Consider the following 26,700-nt stretch of genomic DNA (forward strand, 5'->3'; position numbering starts at 1 on the left):
AAGTAAAAAATAAAGTACACAAATCTACACCGCGAGAATCCAATGCTCAGAGAGTGACAAGTTCGCCAGTCTTTCAATTCAGTATCATTGTCATGTCTTTAGACTGCAAACACTTCAAGCACATAGGTATGAATAGGTAACAACTTCACGATTCTAATCATAGAAAATAATCTGGTGCTGGCTTTCTGGCTGGAGGCCCTCTTGATTCCTGCATTTTTTGCAATTGTATGTTAGATACAAAAAGAGTGCACAACACATAAAAACAGCCTCTATAGTCCTACAGGGATCAATTCACTGTGTTAAACTAGAGGCTTTAAAACGAATTAATACTGCAACCGAATGTTCAAAACTTTAAGACCCACTGTGGTCCGCGACCATTATGGTCCTTGATGCAGCCACTATTCTTTCCGAGAACACTATTTGGTCAAGCATTATATATCATGAATTAAGACCCAAAATTTTGTTCACAAACCTGCGGAGCAGCTTCAAATACACGGAATTTCTTATTAAGATTCTCATCCAGTTCAAGAATTGCTGCTACGTTGCCACATCTGCATAGAACATCTAAGAATTAAGAAACAAATTGGCTCCCAAACATGAGAGGGGAAAGGAAACTTTTCGGAGTAACAATATTTGCCTGTAACAATAATTTGGAGCTGACCAGACTGTAACTATCTGGTTATTGAACATCCATTTATAACCTTCCATTACTAACTGATGGGCCCGGCATATGTAATCAATGTTATTAGTGTGATTGAAAGGAGCAACTACACTGCCACCAAAGAGGAAACCTGCACCGCGGGGACTCAAGCCCCATCCGTCTACGATGTCTTCTGGATCTGACCATAGTAAGTCACACATACCGCCATCATGGGGTACTTCTTGCTTTCTATCAATTGTCCGAATCTGCCATATGACTTGCGTTATAACTATTTATTAGGAGCATAAGCCAAAATCTACAGGATGAGCTCCCAAACCTGATCTAATGTTGAAATTGTAGGAGATAGACCACCGTGAACAGAAAAAATCTTATTCTCAATAAGGGCAGACAGACTGTAGATTACAGAGGAAAACAACATTAAAATTCATAGCAAGACTATCTGAATGTAACTTGATGAATTATGTGGTTGATACCCTATAACCACAAACTAATATTCTAAAGCCACCATATCTTTTGGGTGTCCCACCAAAGCAGTTCTATATTAATATGTTCTATATTACCATTATTCGAATAGAAAAATGCATGGTTGTCGCGTCAATGAGTTGAGGCGAGTCGACGGACCTCCCGCTAGTCGACTAGTTGTTGAAAAAAATAATATATTTATTATAGATTAAAAAACAATATAGACACACACACACATGTATATATGTTATGTATTTTAGATTTCTAAGTTCTAGGTTCTAAGTTCCAACTCCTTCCACAATGTTTAATTTCAGATTCTAAGGAATTAAGAATCCGACACTTGAAGATAATGATGAAAAAGCTAGAAGAGTTAACAAATAACAACAAGAAAAGTATTTGCAATCATGTGAAATATGTAACAATTGATCAATAACAGTAGTCTGATACAACTGTGATGTGTTGTGGTAGTGCAGCATGCAACAAAATTTATGCAGAAAAAAAAAATATATATATATATATACATTCAGCAGCTTGACTAGTCCACTAGTCGACCGCTTCGTCGACTAGTCGACCAATTAGTCGACCAGGTGACCGAAATATCGACATTCAACTAGTCGACATGTTGAGTCGACATCCAATCACCGCTTACTCGAGAGTAGTCGCGACTAGTCGACCGACATGACAACCATGGAAATTGGCAATTCAGAAACAAATATGATTAAAACTATGACACCTATCGACTCCACATTATAGGGACAGTAAAAAGCACTATAAAATTTGTTTTTTTTCAAGAACGTAGTGAAGTACGCAACATAACTAGTAAAGGAACTTACATAGTTTGTAGAGCAAATTCGGAGGATGGTAAGATGTATGTAACCTTAGCTATACTCAAAAGAATAGAGAGGAAGGCTATATCCGTAAAATATGAAAAAAAATATAAACTGACATACAGAATACAGATACGGACCCATGATCTATCATTAGAGAGACAGACCATGCCATAGATTAATCTGTTATCCTTGCAACATAGAATATATATATATATATTATATATATATATATATCAACTAGTACCTATGATACAAGTATCAAGAATCGATGTGCATGAACATTACAGAAAATATTTTGTCCATATATTATATTTTTGTGAAAGTTTCTGTTCATATTTTATTTTTCTATAAGATACTAACAACTTTCTCATGATTCTGATTATCCAAAAGATGAAGTTATATACCCTGAAGAACAAATGTCTCTAAAATTTGTTTTCACAGAAAGACAATGACACTAGTTGTGTATCTATCTAATTTGAACCAGAGAGACACCACTGTCATCTTTATAGGAATTAGGAGATCACCACACCTTAGGTAGTCGAATATATCTGTGCAATATCTCCAAACATTGACCGAACCATACTTCCGAAGGCACTCATCATAGAATCCATAGACCTGACATACAGAACAGAGGATAAGTTCTTGCAACAAAATATTAAAAAAAATTAAACAAGGCATTCGAAGTACGGACCAGACCTGAGTAATCTGTCGGCTCTCATGATTCCCTCTGATTAGAGTTATTCGATCTGGATACCTGACCTGTTTATACACAATTCTTTAATTAAACAACAACATGAAGAGACCTACAGTAAATAAACTGATGGTTCCTTTCGCCCCCAGTAGGACTTTTGCAACATCCATTTTAGTGCTTAATTTCTTGATAAATACAAGCTTAAGTAGCAAGCTAGCAATATATCTGGACTGTACAGCTTCGTATGTACTTTCGCTTAATTAGATATACTAGCTATTAGCCCGTGGCCCCATGCAATGCACGAAATTCTGAAGACCAAATCACATTAACTTGTGAATATAATATATCAGATTTAATTTACTTTTCCTTCTAACAACAATATTAAGTTAACGTTGTATTCGTAAGGAGTCGAACGTCTTGAACCTTAATCTCTTCACTTAATAATACTACTAAAATAAAATTTTACCCCTGACGACCAAACCACATTAATTCCCTCACTAATTATATACAGGATACATCTTATTTGCCATATTAGACGGAACTTATGTATATATAGTTATCTTAATATATTGAAAAAAAATAGATTCCTTAAGTACTTACAAGAAAAAAATTATTAATGAAAACGACGGAAACTTTCTACCCCTGTAATGATCAAGGTCGGGTTGTACCGTTTAAGCCTATGCCTACAGGGTAGCTAGAGCATTATCAAGGAAAAAAATAGGTGAAGCAGAAAAATTGATATAAATAAGGTATTGGCAGACTTGACGATAACAAACTACACACCATCTCCAGAGAACTATATAAGGGAGTAGAAATGGTGTGCTTAGAAATACCTTTAGGGCAAGTAGAAGTAGAAATGTTTCCACTGAATAAAATCCCCTGTCAACAAAATCTCCAAGAAATAAGTAATTGGTTTTTGGACAATCACCCCCCACTTTAAAAAGTTCTTTCAGGTCATAAAACTGCCCATGAATGTCGCCACATATCTATACAAACGAAAACAAGGAAAAAAAGCAAAGTATAAGAAGAAATGTGACATTAACAGAGAGCTACATTACAATGACAATCAATCACCCAATAAACAAGTTTTTCCAGATACCAACTACATCTGCATAGAGTATGTGATTACAGACCACACAATGATTTCGAAAAAGAAAAAATAACTGAATATTCAAGCACCGAGCTATAAAAGTCGTGTATAATATAAAGTATCGGTAATTCATAATGAGATATTTAATTTATTACTGAGTAACATGTTCAGCGTTGGATTAGATTATATGACAGGGGATCATATTATATCAGAGAAGCATCTGAATTGTACTTTACTAACTTGAACACGGGTCTGAGAATATATATTTAGGCGACATGCGCAAGGTGACATGTTATACATGAGAAAATGAAGATTGCAAAGTGATGTAATGCTTATTGTATTACTATTCAATTTATGAAAACAATGTAGGCTGTAGTTATAAAAGATATGAAATTCAATTCCCTATCATCTTGGTATTAAACTGGTGTTTCAATCATAGGGATATCACTTCATTTGATATCAAAAAGTATACCAAAATAAATATTTATTTGCAAATTTCTAGGAGAACTGACTATTTGCCTTGTCATATCTTACCACCTTTTGAGCTATTGCTATATTTTGTATTTGTTATCCTCAAGTACCCGTAGGAGAGTAGTGATATAATTTTTTCAATATGGTCTAATATTTTCAAATGAAAGCATTAATTTAAGTATCTTGATACATGATGATGAGGCTAAAAAGAATATCACTACCACATAAAGCTAAATGATTGAATCTTCCAAAACGTTGAACTTTGTGGGAAAATTAAGAGATCATTGCCTTTGGCGGACAGGGAAAGGGGGGGGGGAGGGTGGGTTGCGACCTGTCCATATACTCGGAATTGACAATTGATACCCTGTTATATGAGCAACTATTAAAAATATCAGAGAAAGTTACTTAATAGTTATAAAATCAACCTTGTCCCAAAAGCCCTTTAATGGGATTGACATCAAAACGATATCATATTGTTAACAAGTCCTACTTTATGACTTAGGAGCGTGTAAATTTTCTTTGCTTGCTCCAACTCTTGTTTATTGGATGTTCAATTTAACTAATCTAATGGGTAGAGTGATATATAAAATCTAAAGGATACGAATATAGTAAAGTTTATAAATGTATGCACAAAAGAAAGAGAGCACATACAATGAATGAGAAAGACAGAGAAGCCCTAATTACAGTTGAGCTTGAGCAGATGATAATAATAAGTATAAGCAGAAAATAAAGAGAGATCCAGAAGGGAGAGAGAGAGTGGGGGAGAGGGAGGGAGAGAGGAGAGAGAGAGAGAGAGAGAGAGAGAGAGAGAGAGAGAGAGAGAGAGAGAGAGAGAGAGAGAGAGAGAGAGAGAGAGAGAGAGAGGAGTACAGTGACGGGGGCATCAACTCTTTGAACATTGCTTTCCTCAACAAGAATCTCCATAGCTTTGAGACAGAGAGACTTGACTTGAGATTCTTTCAAAGGCTCGCATTTCTTGAGCTGCTCTATTTGTCTGTCTAGCTCACAAGACATCCCTCCCCCCGGGGATTCGATTCCCCACCCAATTCCAATTCACTCTCTTGCTTTGCTACTACCAACTCAGCCTCACAAATTTGTGTGTGTCTGTTTTATTGTGTTTATTTTATACGCATTTCCCCATTTTCTTCTGTTCATTGTCTTTACCTCTTTTTTCTTTTTAATTGTATGTATAAAAAATATCAGTTGTATTTTAAACAACCGAATAAGCGATACACAATAACGTACAACAAACAAATACTAACAAATACTAGTATATAAACTAATATACGATAGTCGTTCTTATCATTATATATTATAATTTTAATTTTAATAATATGTTACTTGTAGAATTTAATATCTTATCACTTAAATAATAATTTTTTAATTATATCTAATTATTCTCATTAATTTAATTTGGTGATTGTAGATTGAGTAATCAAGGACGAACAACTAAATTTTTAATTTTTTATTTTTAATATAATAGTATAAATTAATAAATTAGTATTTAACCTATTCTTTTTAATTTATTAATGATTTGAAAGTTCTATATATGTTTTATAATGCATATTTATAGGAAAATAAATATTGATAATTGTTTGCCAATTTATGACACACGCACAAGTGTAAGAGGTCGAACTCCTGAATTCCCGCGCAACGGTTACAAGAGCTCGAACACAAAAGTAGGCAATATTGATCATTTTTCAACTACATGCAGTATTGTAAAAATTGAGTATTAATCAAAATAATTAATCTGAGTAAAAAATCAGATATATTATAATATTAAATTATATTATTATTATTATATTAATTATTTATTAACAATTATATATTTATTAACAATTATATATTTATTATATCATAATTTTTATAATTATTTATATTTAAGTTAATATAATATTTTAATATTAATAAAAATTTATATATATTATAATAAAGAAAAATTCGTAAAAATTTATAAGATATAAATTGAATCGATTACAAGAATTAACCAAAAACACGAAAGTGCGCAATTGATCATTTTTCAACTACGTGACTTGGGATACATGACTTTGGATACCCAGGTGTCAGGTATTGATTCATGGGTCCTGTTCCCTGACAATCATGTGTCATTTGTCAGGGAACACTTAACCAACACACTATCTCCTGGCCGTTGGATCGTGAATCCAACGGTCAGGATTAAAAAAAAAAATTTGGCCGGTCCGCGCTTTTTTTCCGCGGAATGCTACCCTTTACGCGCTTTTTTTCCGCGGAACATATTTCTCTTCCGCGGATAATATTAGCGGAACGTCTGTACTTACAGTTTATAATCCTAAAAACGATCACACTTTCCTTTTGTGGAGCATTTGTCAATTTGGAGAGCAAATTTGGGGGAATTCTTGATTTTGTTCATCCTTATTCACTAATTACATTTGGTAAGCTCAATTTCTTGCTTTTTTCTTGTTGTAGTTATGGATAAGATGTTTGCTCGGTTTCAAGGTAGAAAAGCTTTGAGAAAAAATGATAATGTTGTAAATAGTGAGGTTGTTGATATTAGTGATAGTTGTCTACGTAATGATAATGTAAATTATGTTAACCATGTTGATGATTGTGATGAAAATGTTTATGTTAGTGAACATAGATTTGAAAATGAAGATTTGTATGAAAATAGTGAGTTTGTGCATGAGGGTTGGGATAAGAGTGTTGTTAGGGAAGAAGATATTGTAATTCCTTTCTTGAGTCAAAATTTCCCTAATTTGGTAGCCGCCGAAATTACAATTAGGGCCTATGATTTGAAAAATGGGTTTGCAATTAAAATCCAAAATACACAAATGCGTGTGGACAAAACAATATATGCCCGTACTTATGTTTGTAATTTAGCGGGAGAAAACCGCGATAAAGAACCCGTAGAGGATGAAGAAGTTTTGATAGGAAGTGTCGGTAGTGAGAAGAAGAAAAGGCGCAGAGATAAACTTCCTAGAAGTGGATGTAAGTTTAGGATCTATGTGATTAATAGGCGAAATACAAGGCATTGGGAGATAACATCGTTGGAGTTAAATCACAATCACGATGTTGTGTCGCCTTCTAAGATGAATTTGATTAAAAGGGAGCGACATGTAACCGTCGCCCAAAAGAATTTAATTAAGAGTTTACATGTTTCGGGTATTGCGCCTAGACAACAAATGAATATATTTGGAAAAATGCATGGATGAGAGGAGCAAGTAGGGTTTCATGCCCAACACTTGAGAAATGTCGTGCGAGATTTTAGAAAAGATAATTTGGGTGTGAATGATGCGCAAGCGGGATTGGATTTGTTACATAGGTTAGAAGAGGAAAGTGGAAGAAATTTTTTTATTCGGACTATAATTGATGAATAAGGAATATTGAAGTGTCTTTTATGGGTTGACCCCCGGTCGTTGTTGGCCTACAAAAATTTTGGTGATGTGGTTGCATTTGATACAACATATCGAACAAATAGGTATGCTATGTCGTTTGTGCCGTTCACCGGGGTGAATCATCACTATCAATCGGTTCTCTTTGGTTTTGCACTAATGCGTGATGAATTGAAGACTGCATTTGAGTGAGTTTTGGGTACTTGGTTAGAGGTCGTTGAAGGAAAAGCACATTTGGCTATTATCACCGATCAAGCGATGACGGGGGCAATTCAATCTCAACTACCGAACACGACACATTTGTTGTGTTCGTGGCACATTAGTAACAAATTTCCGAAGAAGCTCTCAGCCTACTATGCAAAGGAGGAATTTAAAGGTGACTTCAACAATTACATATATCATTCGTTGACCGAAGAAATCTTTGAGGATAGGTGGAAAGCATTGATCTTGAAGTACAAGTTGGAGGATAATACATGGTTGCAAGGTTTGTATAAATTGAAGCATAAGTGGATTGATGCTTATACACGTAACATTTTTTTCGCGGGTCAAAAAATAACTTCAAGAAGCGAAGGAATGAATGCCTTTTTTGATGCTTATGTAGGGTCTTGCACGAGGTTGAAAGAATTTGTTGAGGGTGCACAAAAAGTATTAGAAAGACAATTTATGCGTGAGAAAGAAGAGGATTATAATACACGTCATATAATTCATTGCATACGACTGAACACCGCCTTGGAGCAACATGCCGCTTCCATGTATACGAAAGAGATGTTCAAAAAAATTCAAGAGCAATTGGTTGAGGCCGCAAAGTACTTTATGGAGAAGGATAGAGACCGTTCCTTAGAAGATGTGGAGGATACGTACTACAAATGTTATTGACCATTAATGGTTGAGTATAAGAGAACCACTTATCTCGTTACCTTCAACAAGTTGTCATTTCGGGGTTCTTGCATATGTAAAATGTTTGAGCATTCGGGCATGCCATGTCATCATATTAATAGGACCACTCCCGGGAAAACCACCCCATCCCCAATCCCTCCTAATAGCGTCTATCCTCTCCCACTTTAGTCTCTTATTTATATCCCATTTCTCTTCCACAAGGCGGCGGATATCCATCTTCTCAGCCCTGGAAGACGAGTCTGCTGCAAATACAGATGCATGTGTAGGGGCCAGTGACACCTGCTGAGACGGCTGTGTCATGTCAATTACATCAGCCTCTCGAGTCTCTCCAACTTTAGGCCTCAGCGCCTCGAGAGAAAGATAAACATGTTGGAACACTGGAGCCATATATGTCGGACCTCTACCATCCTGCATGAATCTACAATACGACTCAAGAAACATATGGGCAATCCTCCCAAACTCCTGCTCATACTCAGGGGGAATGCTACTATCCATAGCTTGCAGACATGCCAACCCCTTCTGTATCTGCAAAATACATTTGTGGCATATAATCAGATGTTACTATAATGCAAAGGAGGAAACAATTCTACAAAATATCGGGGAAACAATTATTAACAAACTTACAAGGTCAAATGTCTGGGAGTTGTTCAACAACTCCCGGGTGCTGTACTGTGGATCTGGCAAAGGTTGTGGCTTCCCAACACGCATCCGTGCAATGCCCGAGTACCACTGCATGTAGCCCGTGTCATCCACTGCGTCTGGCTGATGAGCAACTACAATCTCGGGGTGCTGACTAAAACGGGTCCACTCACCAATCTCGGCAAACCATATACCTCACCAGTCATAGGGATTAAACGGAATCATAGGCTTCCTATACTCTGTCATGTTAACAGGTGAACGTGGGATACCCTGTTTGAACCCGAACTGTCTCATCACCCTGTCTGAATACTGATACTCTACAACATCATAGCATAGCACTGGAATCCTGGCAAGACCAAAGTAATGAGCCTCCCAATCCTCGACCGATATGTCATGATCCCCACCCGAATCCTCCTCCACCTCGTGAAAGTGGCCATATGGCGTCCAAGACACAATATCTGCTGCTACTCCATCAAACTCGCCTCTATAATGTGGCAAACTATGATGAGGCGCCAATCTACTATCACGCCTACCTATAGCCCGTTTTCTCTTAACAACAATCTCAGTCCCAGGAACATCCTCATCCACAGGATCATCAGGAATAACATCAGCATGCACATTACCCTTCCCTCCCCTTCCCCTACCCTTACCCCTAACCTCCTTCACCTCCGTCACCGTCTTCCCCCTAACCTCCTTCCCTTATTTTCCTTTCACCTCCTTCCCCTTATTCCCCTTCTTCTCCTTAGGCTCCTCCTCCACCTCCTCCTCCGCCTCCTCCTCCTCAGCTACCACCTCATTTACCGGCCTAGCCCAAAACTCAGCTACTGGATATGAATCCCTGATAGGATCAGGAAGAGGTCTCTCAATCAAGAACCGTTCATATGCCCACAACTGCAACAACCACGTACAACAGGCAATCCTCTTGGCCCCTTTCTGTGCTGCATGCTCGAGCCCCCTATATAGATATGAAAGAACCGCAGAACCCCAAGACCAACTCTGCACACCCGTAAGATAGCGGAGGTGTCCAATGTACTTCGGGTGCACCACATTCCTACTACTGGTAGGAAATAGAACAGAACCAACGACCATGGACAGTTATGCCTGTGTGTGGATAGCAATCCTCCTCGGATCAGGACCCGGATCAGCCCTCCCATATCTCTGATACAACCAAGTGTACTTTATGCCAGCTCTGGCCCATCCCGCCTTCACCTCCTCCTCATCCAACGACTCAAACCACTGTCTCGAAAAATATGCCAAACCACTGTCCAGACCGTCTCCAACTAACGCATGACCAGCAACCGGTAAACCCAAAATATAACCAACATCCTCCAAAGTCACTGTCATTTCCCCCTGTCTCATGAAGAAGGTGTTGGTCTCGGGACGCCACCTCTCCACAAGTGCCGTGACAAGCCTCGCATCATTCTGCAAAACCACACTCGGATTTGCAAACACACCAAAACCAATGTTATGCAACAAGTCCTTCTGTGCATCAGATAAAACCCACATACGCATGTTTCTGTTCCCACAATAACACTCCAAAGGACCCCGCTCATGTCCCTCCCAAACATCCGAACTCACATAATAGGAGTTATCAAAGATAATGTCATGACTAACTGGACCCGACAATATGTTATCCATCCTGGAACAATAAACAAACAATTTAACGTTAGTTACTTCCACGTTTAAAATTGACCGTATAATGTACAAGAACCAGAATGTAACAAAATTTAGGCCTTGTTAATTCAAATCTCAACCAACACATATTAATCAATCAACAACATTGCGGAATCAAGACATTCTCACAAATACGACACAAACCACAGTCAACAACATTGAACAAAATGCAACCAAGACATTCTCACGTTACAGATTCCTACACAACCACAACTATCAACTATCAACATTCGACAAAACGCAACCATTACGATTAACTAATCACGATCAAGTAGAAACAATCATCACCATTAACGTATAATACGCACAAATCAGAATACACACAAATTAGAATACGCACAAAAACTGGAACAAATCATGATCAACCCAATATAAAAACACCCTTCAAGCTCTCATATATAAAAAGTATCTATAGATTTAAAACAGTGTAATCTTAAGACATGGATGAAACTAGAGGCCCAAGTAAAGCCAGTCATCAATACCTAAGTACCTAACTGAAAGAAACAAAAGATAAAAAAACCATCCACAACTCAGCAGATAAGTAAGCGATCTGCAACTTTGCAATTAACTCCTCAATAATATGATCGTATACTATATATAGACATCATTGTGGAAAATTTTAGAGCCACCAGCGTGGCCAATACGTTCCGACTATTAAATGACTAATAAAGCCTCGATCTCTATCTATTTTACTTCTTATAATCATCAATCAAACAACATTTACCACCGTCCACATATATACAACTACTAGCCTCCAACTAAATGACCGACCGATGATCTTCAAACTTTATCCATTTTATTTCTTATAATCGCTAATCAAACAACATTAAACCACCCAATCAAACAACATTAAACCACAATTCACATACAACCAATTATTAGCCTCCGACACTAAATGTACGATAAAGCTTCAAACTTTATGCATTTTACTTCTTATAATCACCGATCAAACAACAATTATCCACATAAAAACAATTACTAAAGTCATCGATCAGTTCCTACCTAAACGAAACAAACTAAATCGATCAGTTCCTGCCTAAACGAAACAATTACTAAAGTCATCGATCGGTATTGTCAAATTCAAATTCTGAATTCAAGTTGGTTGTGGCATATGGGGTCGAATTACATATACACACATATTTACATATACATACAGAATTATAACCCAATCAATTCGAAGTAAACAAAGAACAATCAATTCAATTTCAAAACCCTAACCCTAAGAACATACTAATACAAAGAAGAATCGAGAGAATCGAACCTTTGGGTAGAAAACGGTTGTTGGTTGGTTGTTGTTTCGGTTGAAATCGCCAGAAAATCGCCAGAGAAGGAGGAAGTCGAACCTTAGTGTTTGTGTTTGTGTATATAACTGATGGAGAAGAAAGTCGGGCTATTATTAGTTTCTGCACTTTCCGCTAATATTATCCGCGGAAGGGAAATATGTTCCGCGGAAAAAAAGCGCGGAAATGGTAGCATTCCGCGGAAAAAAGCACGGACCGATCAATTTTTATTTTTTTTTTATTCCTGGCGGTTGGATTCACGATCCAACGGCCAGGAGATAGTGTGTTAGTTAAGTGTTCCTGACACATGATTGTCAGGGAACAGGGAACAGGACCCTTGATTCATTTATTTTAAGGAATTGATTTTCTAAATTATCTTTTCAAAGTTCAGTTAAATATTAGAAATAGTTTTTAAAATTTTCGTCCGAAATAATTAAAAAAATAAATCTTGCTTTATGTAGTTCGTTATTATATTCTTTTTCGAACACTGACCTTTCTTTGCCGGAAATTCGAGCTGAGAAGCAAATCAACTGTAGCCCTAACACACACAGATTAAAGGGGTTTGTCGGAGAGAGGGAGGGAGAGAGAGATATAGGGAGAGAGAGAGAGTGAGAGAGAAGAGTGAATTGTAGTAAAGCTAAGAGATGAGCAGCAGCAATGTTAATAACAGTACCAGTAACATACTGGTGGTGGGGAAGGAATCAATACAAGTAATTGCTCAGAAAATCGGTAACAATAATTTATCTCCTGATATCTTCCCCTCTCTCGCTGCTGATGTCGAATATCGTCTCCGCGAGATTATGCAGGTAATTCCCCCAATTCACCCTCCCTATTACCTCTCTCATTATATGTATGTTTGTATAATACTGTAATGTATTGCTTGGGCTTCAGGAAGCTATTAAATGTATGCACCATTCCAAACGCACTATTTTGACTTCCGAAGATGTCGATTTTGCTCTCCATCTTAGAAACCTAGAGGTACTAGCACTAATCTATTCTATCCCCCTCAGTTTAACTCAATTTTAATAGTAAGTTCTTTTTTTCTTTTTTTATATTAGCCAATTTACGGGTTTGGATCGGGAGACACGTACAAGTTCAAGAAAGCTGCCGCACATAAGGATCTCTTCTACATTGATGACAAACAAGTCGATTTTAAAAATGTAACGCATTATCATATTTTTGCATCTTTAGTTTAGTTTAGTTTAGTTTAAGACTGTTTTTTATCACGTGTTTGGTCTAATTGCTCTATTTCCTTGAATCGGTTTTAAGGTTATGAAAGCACCTATATCTAAAACACCTCAAGATACTTCTGTTGTTTCTAATTGGCTTGCTGTTGAAGGTGTACAACCTGCTACTCCTGAAACTACTTTATTTGAAGGTAGTATCTTACCTCTACTTATGGCATCATAATTACTCCCTGATGTTTATCTTTCATATCGATATGTTTATATATCATTGTTGCTTTTGTGGTAATATTCTTTTTTCACATGTTTATCTTTTCTCTACTGTACGAAGCACTGGCGTCCCCATCTGATAACAAGAAAGCGGATTACAAAGACGATGAAATACCAGCTGACGTCAAATATCCAGTGAAGCATGTACTCTCTCGTGAGCTTCAGGTACCATCATATATCCATGTTCATTGTGTGCTCACTATGTCCTGTATTCCTCTTTTGATTCATTACGACTGCAAATGCTTTTCGGGGATTGTTGTGCAGCTTTACTTTGAAAAAATTACGGAACTTACGGTGGGTCGATCTGACTCTATACTCTTTAAAGAAGCACTGTTGAGCTTGGCAACTGATTCAGGCCTCCACCCATTAGTTCCTTATTTTACATATTTCATTGGCGACGAGGTAATCATAAATATCAATTGTGGTTGATGTTATCTGCACTTTTTTTAAATATGTCTGCATTGAAACACACCAACCTCCATGCCAAATAGTAATGTAAAGGTACTTGTATTATTACACGCTCACAAAAGTTAGCTTATGTTTATTTTTACCAAACTAGTCTGGCATTTAGTTGTTTACAGTTATATGATACTGTGGAATATAGATACTCACTCAATTCTAAAATAATTTCCGGGCTTAAATATGTGATACAAGTTTATCTTCATTACCGAGTATGAAATATTGTTATATATAATAAATATAAAGTATTACTAGTTGCAAATCCTTTCTTGGAATTTTTATATGGATCAGTTTAATCTTGATCTCATAAATGTGATTAAATGGACTTCAAAAATTTAAAAGCTGATTATATATTGTGGAATAGATTTATATGATGGTACTCATTGCGGCCTTTTGTATTTGTAACATAATGCCAGGTCATGCGCAATTCAAAAAGTTTCCATCTCTTATTCGCTTTAATGCGACTTGTTCGGAGTCTTCTCCAAAATCCACACCTCCACATTGAGCCATATGTAAGTCCAGCGAAATTTATTTCCTTAATATGCTGAAATAAAGTATGTTTTTTGGTGATAGAAGGTATCATTTGTTTAAACTGGTGTTCAGAAGATAGTTTATAAGGTGCCCACTAGGTTCAACCTCAAGAGCTTTTCTGACCCTGTTAGCCCGTTGGTCGATTAGTTGGGGTACCCCTATAAATTAGTACACTGCAAACTATATATTAGAGAATTCATTAATTTTTTATATTAAAAGACTAGTTTCATTGCAATGTAAAATCCTTATGTGTATCCAATGATCTATTCTACAGCTACACCAATTGATGCCATCTATTATGACCTGCCTTATTGGAAAAACATTGAGCCATAAATTGTCTGACAATCATTGGGAGCTTAGAAACTATGCAGCACTATTGGTTTCTTCTATATGCAGAAGGTGAGGATTGTCTTTATATCGGATGGATGGAAAAGTACAAGAAAGCTCTGTCATTGTTCAAGCAAACATGACTATTGCATAATCAAATATCGTACCTTCTTTCCTACTACGTAGGCAATGCAAGATAATTGATCTAATCATTACAAATGTATCTTGTATTTAAGTATTTCTACATTCTGCAAATTTTGGTTTAGGCATGCATAGATGATCATGGTTATGGATGATGTTAGAACATACTGAATCTTTAAGTTTCTAAGTGATTTCTGGACTTCACATGAATATTTTTTGTTGAGAAATTGCAGGTATGGGCATGCTTACCATACCCTGCAGCCACGTGTGACCAAGACTCTCCTGCACAATTTCTTGGACCCATCAAAGACCATGGCACAACAATATGGAGCAATTTGCGCTCTAGCTTCCATTGGCCCCAGCGTGGTATGCCTTTCATGATTAAGCCTTTTCTCGCCTTTAATTGACAAACTGGTTTCTTTTTTCTTTCCTTTCCTCGGTGATAATGAGGGTTTACTTTGCTTGAATAATTGGAAGTATAATATCTAAGATTCCTCAACATGCGTAACATTGGTGAAATGTTTCAGTTTCAAAGATTCATACAACTCTTTCACTCCTTTTACAAATCCAGCATCATTTGAAACAAAAATCATATTTGTGAACTATTTTCTTTTCTTCCATTCTTATAATGCCAGTTTGTTTACATAGTAGATCTTTTTTCAGGTTGGTTTCATTGTTCTCCCAAACCTTGAACCATACTTGCAACTTATAGAGCCAGAAATGCAAGTTGAGAAGCAGAAGAATGAGACAAAGAGATATGAAGCTTGGCGTGTATATGGTGCCCTACTGGTGAGTTTCTTTTTTATAAAGCGGCAAGAAGTTCAGTTTTTGTATTTTAGTTTCTTTGAGTTGAAAAAAATGGCAGCCTTGCACCTTGTACTTATTCCTTCATTCACATATACTATTTAGTGTAACTAAGAACAATGCACCTTTTAGCATGCAGTTGGTCAATGTGTATACAAGAAGCTAAAGCTAATACCCTCCCCTTTGTCTCCACCAACTTGTACCCCGTGGAAGGTTAACGCGAAAATTATGACTACCATGGCAAGTGAGTTATCTTGCGTTGTTTCTTTTTGTTTATAAAGAGATATGACTTACGAGTAGTCTGGTCGTTTCTTATTTGTGTGGCGGACAGTTGATGATAATACTTCATTATATGCAGTGTTATATAGACTTACCTTTTATGTATAGGTAATTTTGGTCTAATGATGAGGATTTTGATCAATGGACACCACATAAGCTAAATATTCAGCCAGATATTTTCCTTTTGCAAGTTTGGTTAGTTGAAAATTGAAATCCATTATTTTAAATGTTACATTGCTTAGAGCCTAAGACCCATATATACTTGTAGACATAAGAGCATGTGCAGTGCACAAACCCAAGTCCACTGCCAAATTCTGACATTTGTGTGCCACGTAAGCAGCAGCGGGTTCAACAAAGAAGCTGGCCAAGTTACTCCAATGCAAAGCCCAACTCTTAATTTTCTGTAGGCCATATTTACACTTTCTTTTTTAAAAAAAAAAACTAAAAAAAGAGCCATATTCATACATTATAATTACATTTTATTGTACGCTACATTTCCTTTTGTTTACTAAGCAAATTAAATATTATATTTAATTAGTGATATGATAAATATTCGTCTCTTTATTTTTATTAAAATTATTTAAATAATTAAGAACTTAAAATTTTTAATATAAACGAAATTAATAATAAAACATGATTTATAATTAAAATGCATTACATATTTTAAAAGAAAAAACATTACAAGAACAATTGAATTTAAAACATTACAAAACATAATTTAAAATCAAAGCATTACAAGATCAATTTAATTTAAAACATTACATTTAAATAAATTAGCCACTGTTATGAATGCTTGAGATATGCTCAACCAGGTCGGATTGTAGTTGACGATGTTTCTGTCTGTCGCGAAGTTGGATATTTCTCTCAATATACGTTTCATAAGAAGCTAAATTTTCTTCGCCTAAATTTGGAGGTGGTAAGCCATTTGTTGCATCATCGTAAGATGGTAAATGACCGAAGGGAGTGGCATATGTGTCTCGTTCATCTTCAACAATCATATTATGTAGTATAATACATGCTCTCATTATTTTAGCGAGATCTGCTCTATCCCAGAATCTTGCTGGACCGCGTACAATTGCAAATCGAGACTGCAACACGCCGAATGCTCTTTCTACATCTTTTCGTTGGCTTTCTTGATATTTGGAGAACAATTTTCTCTTCTCACCTTGTGGACGTGGAATTGTTTTCACGAATGTAGGCCATTCTGGATAGATTCCATCTGCTAGATAGTACCCCATTTTATAATTGTTACCATTCAAATTGTAATTTACCTCAGGAGCACGACCTTCTAGTACATCATCAAAAATCGGTGACCGATCTAACACATTTATGTCGTTATTAGAACCAGCAACACCGAAAAATGCATGCCATATCCATAGGTCTGATGAGGCAACAGCTTCAAGTAATATTGTTGGAACTCCTTTATGACCACTCATGAACATCCCTTTCCATGCCTTAGGACAATTTTTCCATTGCCAGTGCATGCAATCAATACTACCCATCATACCGGGAAAACCACGCGCCTCTCCCATTTTAAGGAGACGTTGTACATCATTTGAGTTTGGTTTTCGCAAATATTCAGCCTCAAAAATTAAAATAACATTACTAACAAATTTTTTCAAACATTCAATTGTAGTGGACGTACCGATACGCACATAGTCATCAACTGCATCTGCTCCAATTCCATATGCTAGCATACGAATGGCCGCCGTGCATTTTTGTAAAGTTGATAGGCCCTTTCTTCCCAATGCATCACTCCTCTGCTGAAAATATGGATCAAAATTTGAAAGAGCATCCACAATTCGAAGGAACACGTGTCTTCCCATTCGAAATCTTCTTCGGAATGTCTCCAAAGGGTATACTGGATTTTGAGCAAAATAATCTCTCTCTAAACGTTCATGACCTGCTTCACGATCTCTGCATATCACCCGTCGCTTCGTGGTTGATGAACCTTCTCCATATATTTGGTTGAATAGTTCAAGTCTACGATCCTCCAATGAATTATGAAAGAAAAACTCTTCAACAAATTCTTCAGACACATTTGAGTTCTCATCCATTGTATATATTTTGATTTCATTGTATTTTGAAGAAGGAAAATGAGTTATATAGAAGATAAAATGAATACAGGGCAACGGCTAGTTCCAAATACAAATTTCCAACGGCTACTTCCAAATAGAAACAAACAAACACTAGCTTCCAAATTAAAAAAAAACAACCAAACACTTCCAACAGCTACATTCGTCTCGATTTGACTTCCTCAATCATTTTGGCATGAATCTCTCGTTGAGCCTCATTCATTATACTAGTATCAAGCATAAGAAGCTGCATATCTATCTCCTTCTGTTTCGTTTCTACCTCCTTTTGCTTTAGATCATTATAATGCGCCATTAAATCTAATCTCCTGCATGAATCCACTTTTATACTTTCATACTCTTCAACAACACTTGATTTTGCCTTTCCTTTTCCCTTCCTCTTAGCTGCTTTTGTACCTTTTGGACGAACCGGAGATTCAACAGCATTCTCATCCGTCGGTGTTTCATTCATCGATGATGAATAATTTCCAGAATCACTTAATTTAGTTCTCTTTGCACTTCCACTATTTGTTGAAGAAGTTCTCCACTTAGGTTGTCTCTTTAGCTCATTATAATGCAGTTCAAAATTGGACTTCTTCTTGTACTTAGATTTATGGAAGTCATGTGCTGCCGAAATTATGTTGTCAAGATTTGTACCACTTCCCATTTTACGGGCAGCTTGATCACAACATGCTCCAAATCGTTGAGCTCCTTCATTTATTCGTTGCCATCTTTTTTTTATAGCTACAACCCCTCTTTTGATAAGCCCGGGATTACTCTCTTCACAATAATTTTGAATTCGATCCCAAAATGCTTCTCCTTTTTGATCTGCCCCGATCACCGGATCAGTTGACACATTCAACCATGCGCTAATTAATAATTGATCTTCACTCCAACTCCACTGAGTTATATCTCTTCGCGTGTCGTCGAATTCATTGACATCATCGTTTAAATCAATAACATTTGTAGCATCAATAAAAGAAGTTTGTGAGTGCGGAGAATTTTGGTTAGCTGTAGGTGTTTGTTGGTTTCCAAAATGTGGAAGTATGGTTTGAAAATTTGAACCATACGCAAATTGTGAATTTTGAGTACAGGGAAAAAAAGGATTAGGAAATGGAAATTGAGAATTTGGCGTTTGAGGATTATAGTACGAATTTTGTGGACTAGAAAATTGAGAATTATCGATATTTGTATTTTGGGCAAACGGAAAATAAGAATTCGGAAATGGATACGGAAATTGGGTATTCGTGGATTGAGAATTTGGGTTTGTATTTCGGGGATTTGAAGGTGAATTTTGATGGGGATTCATTTTTTGAGCTTAGAATTTTTTTGATATAGATAAGAAGTGGAAAAAAAATAAACATGAAATTTACATATTTATAGTGCCAAAATTATATCCGTTAATGAAATTTACAACGACTCACTACTTTTTCAGAATTATAACGTTAATATTAACGTTCTGTACACTTACATATTCACAGGAAACATTGTTAAGTTTGTGATAGAAGAAAGATAAAATATAATAAAAAATAAAAAAGTAATCAACTTGCAAGAGTTGGCCAAGCCCAAGTAGCCGGGCCTGACCAACTTTCTTGTTTCCACTCCAATGCATGTGCCTGGCCTAACTCACTCTCTCTCTCTGCCACATCACACACTCGGGCTCCCGCTGCACTTGCTCTAACTTGACACTAAATAAAACTAAATTCAATTGGGCCTGTTCCGCGACAATCGTGTGTCAGGGAACCTTATCCAACATACATTTTCCTGGCCATTGGATTCTAATTAATGGCCTCCAATGGCCAGGATTTTTAAAAAAACCTTTCAACGTATATTTTCCGCGGAAGGAAGCCTTTCCGTGGATTTCCCGTGGAACGACTTCTCGGATATTTCCCATGGAACGACTTCTGGTTTCATGGAAAATATACGCGGAAGCACTGTACTTTCAGTGTTTAAAACCCTCGACGATCATCGTTTGCATTTTGTGCCTCTTGAATAATTTTGGAGAGCTAATTTAGGGATTCCGTTGCAATAATTCATCCTTCTTCAATTTTTGTTCAGGGTAAACTTAATTTGTTGTATATTTGTTGTTTACACATGGATAAGTTTTTTGCAAGATTTGTAGGTAGAAAAAGTTTAAAAAATTTGAGAATGTTCATGTTCATTGTGTAGTAAATGATGATGTTAAAATAGTAGTGGTAAATGCTTGCCTAGAGATAGGGTTAGGGTTGATCTTATGAATCTTGTTGATGGTAATGATAATTGTTTAGTTAGTGAACATTTTGATGACAATTTGCATGAAAGTAGTGCTAATGTGCATGAGGATAGTGATGAAATGGATGAGAGTATTTATGAAGATGAAAATATTGTAGTTCCTTACTTGCACCAAACTTTCCCTAATTTGCAAGCTGGTGAGAATTTATTTAGGGCGTATGCTCTAAAAAATAATTTTACAATTAAGGTTCAAAACACACAAAGGCGTGTTAAATATTCCCGTATGTATGTTTGTAATTAAATATTCCCGTATGTATGTTTGTAATTTAGTGTGAGAAAATCGTGGTAAAGAACCCGTTGAGTCTGATGAAATATTGATTGATAGCGTTGGTAGTATAAAGAAGAAACGGCGTAGAGATATGCAAAGTTAAAATTTATTTGGCTAATAGGAGAAAAACAAGTCATTGGGAGATAACTTAATTGGAATTAAAACATAATCACGAGCTTGTGTCACCATCTAAGATGAGCTTGATTAGAATGGAGAGACATGTGAGCGCTGCCCAAAGGGATTTAATCAAGAGCTTACATGTTTCGGGTGTCCAGCCAAGACAATAAATGAATATTTTTGGCAAAATACACGGAGGAGCGGAGCAATTAGATTTTGATTCCAAAAAATATTTAAGGAATGTGGTACGTGAATTTAGGAAGAACAACGTGGGTGTTAATGATGCTCTAGTGGGATTGGATTTGTTACATCACGCAAAAGAAAGTGGTGGAAATTTTTTCGTTAAAACTATACTTGATGATGAATAAAGATTGAAGAGGGGATATCTATCCTCTTGGTCACATGTTCGAATCCCACAGGAGGAGAATTTATGATTATGTCTCCTGAGCCAGAGCCTGTCGCTTAAATGCGGTTTACCCTGGTTCACGTGGTTTGCAGGCTATTGCGTGAGCCCGTGGGGTTTACCCAGTGCGCACCCACCCGAAGGGTAGCGGCTGCGGGTTCCCTACGATAAAAAAAAGATTGAAGTGTCTTGTATGCGTATGCGTTGATCCTCGCTCTTTGTTGGCTTACAAAATTTTTTGGTGTTGTAGTAGCGTTTGATACTACATATCGAACGTATAGGTATGCTATGCCGTTTGTGTCTTTTATCGGTGTCAATCATCACGACCAATCGGTTCGTTTTGGATTTACACTCTTGCGGGATGAATTGAAGACAACTTTTGAGTGAGTTTTAGATAGTTGGATAGAGGTTGTTGAAGGCAAAAAACCCTTGGCTATCATTATCGATCAAGATCAAGCCATGGCCGGAGCAATTGAAACTCAACTACCTAACAACACATGTTGTGTTCGTGACATATTAGTAACAAATTTCCCGAGAACCTTTCTAGTTATTATTTCAATAAAGGTTTTTAAGGTGATTTCAACAATGACATATATCAATCATTGATCGAGGATGTGTTTGACGATAAGTGGAAAGCATCGGTTTTGAACTATAACTTGGAAAAGAATACATGACTATAAGGATTGTATACTATACATGACCACTAGGATTGGATACTTTGAAGCATAAGTGGATCGAGACTTGCACACAACACTTTTTCTGCAGGTCAAAAACATCAAGAAGCGAATGAATGAATGCTTTTTTTGATCCTTATGTTAGCTTTTGCACGAGATTGAAAGAATTTATTGAGGGTGCACAAAAAGCTTTGGAGAGGCAATTCATGCGTGAGAATGAAGAAAGTTACAAAGGCACTTCATAAAAGTCGTTGCATGCAAATGAACTGTGCTTTGGAGCACTAGCACCTTGCCTCTTTCCAATTGGTTGAAGTCTCTAAATACGTTGTGGAGAAAGATAAAGATTGCTTCTTGGAAGATGTTGAATACACATATTACAAATGTTATAGACCCTTAATGCTTGTGTCTAAGGTGTCATTAAGGATTTCTTGTATAATGTATGACCATTTGTAACATTTGTAATGGTTCTTCTGGACACAAGCATCAATGGTCTATAACATTTGTAATATATGTCTTCGAAATCTTTTAAGGAGCGATCTCTATCGCTCTCTATAAAATATTTTATAGAGGCTTCTACTAATTGGTCTTGAAATTTTTTAACATTTCTTAAGTCTAAATGGAAGCGGCATGGTTCTCCAAAACGATGTTCATTTGCATGCAACGATTTTTGTGAAGTGTCTTGTAATTTTCTTCTTTCACACGCATGAATTGCCTCTCCAAAGCTTTTTTTGCATCCTCAACAAATTATTTCAATCTCATGCAAGAGCCAACATGAGCATCGAAAAAGGCATTCATTTATTCGTTGTTTTTGACTCGCGGAAAAAATGTTCCGTATGTAAGTCTCGATCAACTAATGCTTCAATGTATAACCCTTGTAGCCATGTATTCTCTTCCAAGTTGTAGTTTAAAACCGATGCTTTTCACCTATCCTCAAACACATCTTTGGTCAATGAGTGGTATATGCAATTGTTAAAATCACCTTTAAACCTTCGTTGAAATAATAACTTGAAAGGTTTTCGGGAAATTTGTTACTAATGTGCCAAGAACACAACAAATGTGTGATGTTAGGTAGTTGAGATTCAATTGTCATGGCTTAATCTTGATCGGTAATGATAGTCAAGGGTTCTTTGCCTTCCACGACCTCTAGCCAAGTACCTTAAACTCACTCAAAAGTTGTTTTCAGTGCAAATCCAAAAAGAACTGATTGGTAGTGATGGTTGACACCGGTGAAAGGCACAAACGACATAACATACCTATTCATTCGTTATGTAGTATCAAACGCACGTCACCAAAAAATTTTTAAGTCAAGAAAGAGCGAGGATCAACGCATACAAGATACTTCAAGAGTAGAGTTCTAATAAAAACGTTCCACCACTTTCTTCTTTAAAGGGATGCAACAAATCCGATCCCGCTTGAGCTTCATTAACACCCAAGTTGTCCATCCTAAAATCATGTACCGCATTCCTTCAATGTTGGGAATCAAAACCTACTTGCTCCGCTCCTCCGTGCATTTTGCCAAAAATTTGCATTCGTTGTCTTGGTTGGACACTCGAAACATGTAAGCTCTTGATTAAATTACTTCGGGAGGAGATTACATGTCTCTCCATTCTAATCAAGCTAATCTTAGATGGTGACACAACCTCGTGGTTGTGTTTTTTAAATCCAACGGGGTTATCTCCCAATGACTTATTTTTCTCCTATTAGACACATAAATTCTAGCTTTGCATCCGTTTCTAGGAAGTTTATTTCTACGTCATTTCCTTTTTATACTACGGACGTTACCAATCAATATTTCATTATCCTCAATGGGTTCTTTACCACTATTTTCTCCCGCTAAATTACAAACATACGTACAAGCATATATTGATTTATCATTAACACACTTTTGTGTGTTTTGAATCTTAATTGCAAAACCAATTTGTAAAGTATACGCCTATTGATTTATCATTAACACGCCTTTGCGTGTTTTGAACCTTATGTGCAAAACCAATTTTTAAAGCATACGCCCTGCTGCGGAACTTGTAAATTAGAGAAAGTTTGGTGCAAATAAGGAATTGCAATATTTTCATCTTCATAAACACCCTAATTTATTTTTTCACTACTCTCATGCATATTAACACTACTTTCATGCAAAATTTCGTAAATGTTCACTAACATAACAATCATCATCAACAAAATTCACAACATCAACCCATCTCTACGCAAATATTTACCACTACTACTTTTAACATCATCATATACTACTTTCTCAATTTTTTTTCAAACTTTTTCTACCTACAAATCTTGCAAATAACTTATACATGTATGTAAACAACAAATTAAGGTTACCTAATGCATAAAATTGAAGAAGGATGAATTATTGCAAGAGAATCCTCAACTTAGCTTTCCAAAATGCTTAAAGAGACACAAAATGGAAAACAGTGATCGTCTAGGGTTTTAAACTTACAGTGCTTTCGAGTATATTTTTTCGCGGAACCAGAAGTCATTCCGTGGAAAGGCTTCCTTCTGCGGAAAGGATAATTTTTTTTATTCCTCTCCATCCAACAACCAGGAAAGTGTGTTGGATAAGATTCCCCGACACTTAGGGAATGTGATTTAATTCAATTTATTCTGTAAAGTATTATTTGTCTAGTTGTGTGTTTTGGAAGTGTTACAATCTTGTATGTGATTATTAAGTCAAGGGTTTGCATTTTTTCCGGATGTAGATACCAACTCTTATGGTGGTCTGCGAGTGAAACTACCATAAGAATGTAAGTCTAACGATGGTGATATATATTAGTAATGAGTTTGGCTTCTTGTTTCAGTGTTGTTGCGGCATTTGGTGTTTTTAATGTTAAGTAAAATTTATTCAATATTAGTATTTTATTTACTTTTAGGTTTGTTTTACATCTTTAGCAACACTTATTGATGTTAAAAATAAAGACTTCCTACAGAATACTGTCTTAGTACTGGATAAAAGCTTTCTTAATATTTTTTCCGCCTCAGCCATATGAATTGCAAAGACGCATGATTATCTTGTTAAGTCACATGCTAGTGAATGTGATATTTAACTATTTAATCCTTTAATTATTATTACGTGACATGATTTGACAAATTATGTATTCAAAATGTGTTCTGTAATAATTTTGATTTGACATAATAATTTAAAATTGATATATAATGTAACATGAATATTTGTTCATAAAATAAACCAAAAAGAAGAAGAATTTTATAGCTAGAACAAAATCTACACAATTACATGTTAGATATACTATATTATTAAATCCGGAACATTAGAAATTTGGTGGTCGGTGGTAAGGTAGCTCTTTTTTAGTACTTTGGCTTCAATACTTTCTTTCACTACTAGGACCCAAAATATAATATAATTACCTCTTTAAGACCTTAATTAAATTAACGGGCCTAGCTCTGTTACAAACATATTCTAGTTGTACTTGTAACACTTAAAACACTTAATAACTATATAATTAAAACACATTTCTAAGGACTATTTATTTTTAAACCTATCGTAATGGGATTAATTATTTTGAAACAATATAAGTAAATTATTTATAACAAAAATAATTAATAAAAATATAGAAAAACGAATATTAAAAACTCTCATGCATCACACGGGATATAAGTTGATAAAATGTCAAAAACATTTAATAATGCTACAGAACTTCTAATATTAATACCAATAATGAATAAAAGAACATAATTTTTGTTATAAAACATCAAAACTTCACATAGTAAAAATAATAAAATATTCAGCAAACTCAAAAAGAATTATTACTTATATGTTGATAATCTAATGACGTAATTTTAAATAATTGACCATTTTAAACAATTTAAAAACAAGATAACAATATGTAATTTTTATACTGAAAGCACCAAAGTGATATTTTACCCAGGCTGGGCTATAGAGATTAGGGAGTGCAGACAGTTCTTTGCTTCTTAATCATTTAATCTTTCAGTTCAATCAGTCTCGTTTACTTGTTATCAAATGGACCCTTATTTTTACTCGTTCAAGTCGATCAGCCTCGTTCACTTGTTATCTAATGGGCACTTATTTTTACTCATTCAAGTCAATTAGTCTCATGCACTGGTTATCAAATGGGCCCTTAAGTCAATGTCTGATGATTAATATTCTCAATAGTTGGTGTTAAATAATTATCATAATGTATTGTCAAGGCATTACGAGCATATAGTTTTTATCAAGTCTCCCATTTGCATATCTGAATATGAATGTCTTATCCTCGTGCTTCTGTAATTTATCAAGATAAACGTAAAGCAAGCACGGACAACATGATGCAACAACCACCGCTGAAGAGAGTAACAACCGAAGGTTCTATGGGTATCAATACAGCGAATTCCTTTCCGGTTAACATTCAAAGAGCAACTGGAGGGTATTCTACAAGTCTCGGGGGTTCTGATGTTGGTTTATCGTCAATGCCAAGACATTTACCAACTGAGAATGTATTAGGAATCAATGGTAAAAAGGATGATCGAGCAAAGAAGTTGCCAAGTTCATCAACACAGGCTTTGAAGGAGGTCATGGATGCTGGACAATTTCTGCCACTGCTAACTGAAAATTTTGGTGAAAGCATGCTTCCGTTCATACCCACTCCACTATCTAATATCTTTCTTTGAGGATCTGGAAATTACAGTCACAGATTTATGGATACAAAGAATGAACTAAACTAAAGTAGTATTTTTGGTGTATATGATCAAAATTTACAAAATATTGACCTTCTCTGTTTGCCATCCTATTTTATTATGGCTTCTATTTCGCAGTTTGGCAGGCCTTAGAGGCTAGAGCTGTTAATAAAAGCTCGAGTTCAACATGCTTCTATGATTA

General features: G+C 35.9%; 3 protein-coding genes across 3 annotated transcripts; 2 read left to right on the forward strand and 1 right to left on the reverse strand.

The window, feature by feature from the left end:
* Positions 1 to 19: 19 nt before the first annotated feature.
* Positions 20 to 5,307, reverse strand: LOC141721337 (serine/threonine-protein phosphatase PP-X isozyme 2). The gene is made up of 8 exons (XM_074524232.1): positions 5,076 to 5,307; positions 3,478 to 3,630; positions 2,650 to 2,712; positions 2,483 to 2,568; positions 978 to 1,053; positions 638 to 906; positions 473 to 551; positions 20 to 208 (listed from the first exon to the last, which is right to left on the reverse strand). The coding sequence occupies exons 1-8, from the start codon at positions 5,217 to 5,219 to the stop codon at positions 158 to 160; spliced, it is 921 nt and encodes a 306-aa protein (XP_074380333.1). The 5' UTR covers positions 5,220 to 5,307; the 3' UTR covers positions 20 to 157.
* A 2,524-nt stretch (positions 5,308 to 7,831) lies between these two features.
* On the forward strand, positions 7,832 to 8,449 carry LOC141719897 (protein FAR1-RELATED SEQUENCE 5-like). Its single transcript, XM_074522261.1, has one exon. It carries the CDS (start codon positions 7,832 to 7,834, stop codon positions 8,447 to 8,449), a length of 618 nt encoding a protein of 205 aa, XP_074378362.1.
* A 4,081-nt stretch (positions 8,450 to 12,530) lies between these two features.
* Positions 12,531 to 26,700, forward strand: LOC141721338 (transcription initiation factor TFIID subunit 6-like). The gene is made up of 12 exons (XM_074524233.1): positions 12,531 to 12,869; positions 12,955 to 13,041; positions 13,122 to 13,223; positions 13,333 to 13,441; positions 13,579 to 13,682; positions 13,782 to 13,919; positions 14,393 to 14,488; positions 14,782 to 14,906; positions 15,209 to 15,341; positions 15,639 to 15,764; positions 15,912 to 16,023; positions 26,122 to 26,700. The coding sequence occupies exons 1-12, from the start codon at positions 12,708 to 12,710 to the stop codon at positions 26,490 to 26,492; spliced, it is 1,665 nt and encodes a 554-aa protein (XP_074380334.1). The 5' UTR covers positions 12,531 to 12,707; the 3' UTR covers positions 26,493 to 26,700.

The sequence above is a fragment of the Apium graveolens genome, chromosome 4 (genome assembly GCF_009905375.1).
Source record: "Apium graveolens cultivar Ventura chromosome 4, ASM990537v1, whole genome shotgun sequence".
Classification (NCBI taxonomy): Eukaryota; Viridiplantae; Streptophyta; class Magnoliopsida; order Apiales; family Apiaceae; genus Apium; species Apium graveolens.